General features: G+C 41.9%; 1 protein-coding gene across 1 annotated transcript; it reads right to left on the reverse strand.

Annotated features, from left to right (window-relative positions):
• Positions 1–3,349: 3,349 nt before the first annotated feature.
• On the reverse strand, positions 3,350–4,874 carry LOC107149678 (xaa-Pro aminopeptidase 3-like). The gene is given in 2 exon segments (XM_048801238.1): positions 3,350–3,561; positions 3,740–4,874. Coding segments are annotated over 2 exon segments (1,161 nt in total). The 5' UTR covers positions 4,795–4,874; the 3' UTR covers positions 3,350–3,455.
• Between the last annotated feature and the right edge of the window lie 218 nt (positions 4,875–5,092).

Consider the following 5,092-nt stretch of genomic DNA (forward strand, 5'->3'; position numbering starts at 1 on the left):
GGTGAGGGGAGAGGCAGCACCTGTGTTTCATAGCTACAGTCTCCTTATTAATAACAAAGCTGAAGAGGGTGTGCATTATAAATATCTGGAAATACAGAGCAGCTAAATTTGTTTTAATGAGATACACTGTCCTAGGTTCTATCCTCAGCACTGCAAAGAAAAGAAAGAAAGAAAGAAAGAAAAACAAGAGAGAAAAAAAGGAGAGAAAGAGAAAAGACTATGAATGTTCTAGAAAGGGTGTATACATTTTAAGCCACCATCAAAGGCACACCTTCTGAATTTGGAGACTGTGACTAGGAGAAGTGCTTTTTTTTTTGGTACTGGGGATTGAACCCAGAGGCACTTAACCCCTGAGCCACATCCCAGATCTTTTTATTTTTATTTTGTGATAGGGTCTTGCTAAGTTACGGAAGCTGGTCTTGAACTTGTAATCTTCCTGTCTCAGCCTCGCAAATTTCTGGGATTTTAGATATGTCAACTACGCCAGCTTTATATACATTTTTTGAGACAGGGTCTAGTTAAATTGCTGGGGCTGGTCTCCAGCTTGTGATATTCCTGCCTCAGCCTCTCAAATTACTGGGATTACAGGCATGCTTCATCATGTCAAGGTAAGAAGTGAATTTGTAATTTGAGTATTCCTACTGTTGTGTCTCTAATTTAAAAAACTAAAAACAAGAAAACTTAGCCCCACCCTCCACTTCTAGTTTCCTGAGAAGAGCAATTTCTGAAATAAATTCATAAAAGCATGTGACACTGCCTATCCAGATATGCTTCTTTCATTTAGATGGTATAATTGATGATACAACCACATTTCTAAATGCAGTGGAAAAATTCCAATGACAATATCTGGAGAAGGTTTTTTTCTTTTCATTTTTAAGTTTTAAATAAAAGTTCTCAGTAGGAAAGCCTGGTAGTATATGTGAAATATTTGATTATTATACTTTTGACTGGAGAAAATATGGGGTATGTCTGTGGCATGGCTAAGAATGAATAAGATCTCTGCACTGTGAAAAATTACCTGTTCAACAAATCCTAATATATATTAGACAGCTATGAGATCTTCATTATGTTCTAATAGTCTGACTCAAACGCTTAGCTACTATGGTTAATCTGGTTAATTCACAGGACAATGTATGGTGGCGCAGGGACTATAGACTCCAGTACTTCTGTAGAACTTTTCTGCCTGATGTCCAGGTGAAGACCACAGAAAACGAGTTACGGGATGAAAAGGAAATTCTGTATTCCAGGACTTAAAAAGAATAAAGGAGGGTTGGGGCTGTAGCTCAGTGGCAGAGTGCTTGCATACGTGAGGTACTGGGTTCGATCCTCAACACCACATAAAAATAAACAAATAAAATAAAGGCATTCTGTCCATCTGCAACTACAAAAAAAAAAAAAAGAATAAAGTACAAAGGCTAGGTGAATGAAAAGCCAGAGTGGTGGGTTTATGCCCCTCCCTTTCTGTTAGAAAGCAGCACAGACTGAGAATTGGAAGAAGGTGGGAGGGCAAGAATGGGGATATAGCCTCCATTGGTGCAGCCTCCATTCCCACAGCCACTTAGCTAACATTAGCAGAACCAGGCACTTGTGGATAAGTACTATCTGTCAGAATGTGATCTCTATCACTTTTGTTGTAACATTATCTTTGTCTCTTGTCTGTTTTTGGCTCAGTACGTACTATGGGCAAACTTCTAGCACTAGATTACTAATCCCTTAGCCTTGAGCTTCCTTAACACAAATATGAAAAAAAGAAAACCACAAACCCTTGAACCATTATGTTTTGTACATTGGGTTTAAAGGAGGTGAATGCACTGATCCTTAGAAATTCCCTCAAACAGAAGCTTCTGAATAAACCATCTTTAGTAATTTAGTTCTTTCTGTTCATTATACAGACTGAGTTGTTGTATTGATTTTATATATATATAAAATATATATAAAAAATATATATTGATTTTATATATATATATAAAATATATATAATCAGAGCTAGAGGAAATCACAGAATAGGAGGGTTATTTCTCTGAAAACTGAACACCATTATTTTGACTTTAACAGGGTAAGTGGGGGATCTGCTTTTGGCCAGTGCAGTAATTTCAAGAGTAACTTATGAGGTCAGTGCATTACCTGGTGTGGTGGCCAGGTATGGTAGGACTTAAATGTAATCCCAGGTAGGCAAAGGCTGGACCAGGAGGATTACAAGTTCTAAGCCAGCCTGGGTAACTGAGTAAGATCCTGTCTCAAAATTAAAAAGATGTGGGGATACAGCTCAGTGGTAGGTAGAGTGCTTGCCTAGTATATGTGAGGCGCTAGGTTCTAGTACTGGGAGGAGAGGTGGGAAGAAAAAGAAAAAACAAAGTAAATAAACTGTGAAGGAGCCAGGTACAGTGGCATGCCAGCAACTCTGGAGGCTGAGATGGGAGGATCACTTAAGCCCTAAAGTTTAAGACCAGCCTAGGTAAACAACTTATCTCAAAAACAATAACAATAACAACAACAACAACAACAAAAAAAACTTATAAAGGAATCAGGGATGCCTGGGAAAGGAATCATCTTTAAATTGAAGAGAAGAAATAGTTGGAGGTCTGGATCTGTAAGAGACACACATTCTTTTCTTTCTGTTCGGTTTTCTTCCTTATGAAAAATCTAAACACTTTCTAGGGCTCAGGCAATCAAATAGCAAGAAAGATTCAATAGCTCATGTTGCTGAATCTGGACTGTGGCTGAATGGAAAGGATGCCAGTGCCCCTGCAAATTCATGTGGCTCCAGTACATAAGCAGAATATGGAATATGGAGGCAGGAGTTATGAAAGGTATGTGCTGGCCATCCAAAGTCACTGACATGTAGCTCTCAGCACAGGCAGAGACCCTGGTGATTAGCTCAAAATACAGGCATCATATATCTTATGACATCAGTGAAAGTAAAGAAAAGAAAGGACCTAGAGAGAAGAGAATTTTCCCTATGTTTAAATGTGTTAATTGGAATGAAATGACTTATATAACCATATTTTACGTTTAAAAATTAAACTTGTTTGGATCATTAATTCTACAGAATTAATGTTACTAAAGTCACAGTAAGAAATCATTCCAAAATTCACTTTTCCATTTTTCCATCTACTTAGAAAAGCTCATGTAATGATTACACACATCATATATAGCTGCTGCACTCCCAAATAAAACATGTGCATAAATATGCATGGAGACTCAGAATGCACACATGCAGGGATGCCTGCACGCCTGTTTTGAACCTGAGATGCATCTGAGTTGCAATGGGGATCATGAGGTTCTGCTGCAGATCTGCTCAATGTCATTTATCTCTTTGGGACAATCTGCAGAAAGGATGAGAGGGGAGTCCCGAGTCACCACTATATCATCCTCGATTCGCACACCAAGACCTCGAAACTTCTCTGAAGCATCTCTGTCATCCTCTGGACTATAAATGCCTGGTTCAGTTGTGATCACCATACCCGGATGCAGAGGGAGAGAACGGGGCATGTCTGGAGTATCAAGGACATCCATCCCAAGGTAATGGCCTACATGGTGAGGGCAGTATTTTCGAGCAGACTTGAAAGCATTTTCTTTGCTGTTCTTCATGATCCCCAACTCTTTAAGCTTCTGTCCTATTAGCGTCAACATCATGCTGTAGATATTCTCCAAGCTTGTCCCAGGGGAGCAGAGGGACAGACAAGCCCTCTGGATCTCTAGAACAGCTTCATAGAGTTCTGCCTGAGCTGCGGTGAACCTGCCATTGACAGGCCAGGTACGGGTGATGTCACTCACATAGCAGGAAAATTCACAACCTCCATCCAGAAGCACCATTTCCCCATCCTTGATGAGTTGATTATTCTTCACATAGTGCAAAGTGTTTGACCGATTACCACCAGCAACCACAGGTGGGTAGGCTAAGATGTCTGCACCACGAGCCCGGCATTCAAATTCAAACTTGGCATAAAGAAAGGCCTCTTCCACAGGGGCTTTACTGGCAAACATGGTTTCTATGAAAGCCTGTGATGTCAGCTTCCCAGCAATCTGCATTCTCTCAATTTCTGCAGAAGATTTGATTAGCCGGAGGCGCTGTACCAGATGCTGAACACCCCGAACCTTGTTCTTGCTCCTGGCTTTGGCTTCAGTCACACTCTGCATGTAGTCAGAATGAAGCTGTGCATGAGAAGGCTTCATCCAGTCATACCAAATGATGTTCGACTCAGCTTTCAGCTTTGGTACTAGATGTTGAAATTCTTCTAGTGTATAGGCTTCATCGACTCCAGTTAGAGCTATTGCTCCATCCATGCCAGATCGAGGACCATCCCAAAGTTCTCGACTGGGGTCTCTCCGAGGCACAAAAAGCATGGCCTTATGTGATGGTAACTCCTTGTCAGGCAGGCTCTGAAGGACCAGAATGCTATCAGGCTCTTGGAATCCACACAGGTACAGGAAATTGTTGTCTTGGTGGAAAGTGTAGGGAATGTCATTGCTCATGTAGTACGTAGGATTGGAGAGCACAACCACCGTCTGGTCTGTCCCACTTTGCTCCTGTGCTTCCGTGTAGATGAGAGACATCAGTTTGTGTCTACGAAGTGCATATTCCACCTGAGATAGTCCTGGTGTCACCTCCCCTGGTCTGAGGAGGTGTGGATGTGTGAAGGGGCTAGGCTGGCCTAAATATCGATTTGGAATTCTCCTCTCTGGCACAGGCTGGAGAGAGTATCTTCACTGTAAACATGATATGCATCCTGAGAGGCCGCGGGCGCTTGCTAAAGCAGGAACCAGCTTGGGAGTAGAGAGTAGCCAAAGCATAACTGCCAGCTCACACGTCAGGAAAAAAAAGGGAATCAGCCCGCGAAGGAGCCACCAGCACAGCCGCGTCGCCAGGAAACCGAATAAAAACTTATGTGTGGCCAGCCACGGTGGCGCAGGCCTGTAATCCTAGCAGCTTGGGAGGCTGAGGCAGGAGGATTGTGAGTTCAAAGCCAGCCTCAGCAACTTAGCAAGGCCATGTCTCTAAAGAAAAAAAATATAAAACAGCCTGGGGATGAGGCTCAGTGGTTAAGCGCCCCTGGGTTCAATCCCTGGTACCAATAAATAAATAAATGAA

Source organism: Marmota marmota, unplaced genomic scaffold (assembly GCF_001458135.2).
Source record: "Marmota marmota marmota unplaced genomic scaffold, marMar, whole genome shotgun sequence".
NCBI classification, from domain to species: Eukaryota; Metazoa; Chordata; class Mammalia; order Rodentia; family Sciuridae; genus Marmota; species Marmota marmota.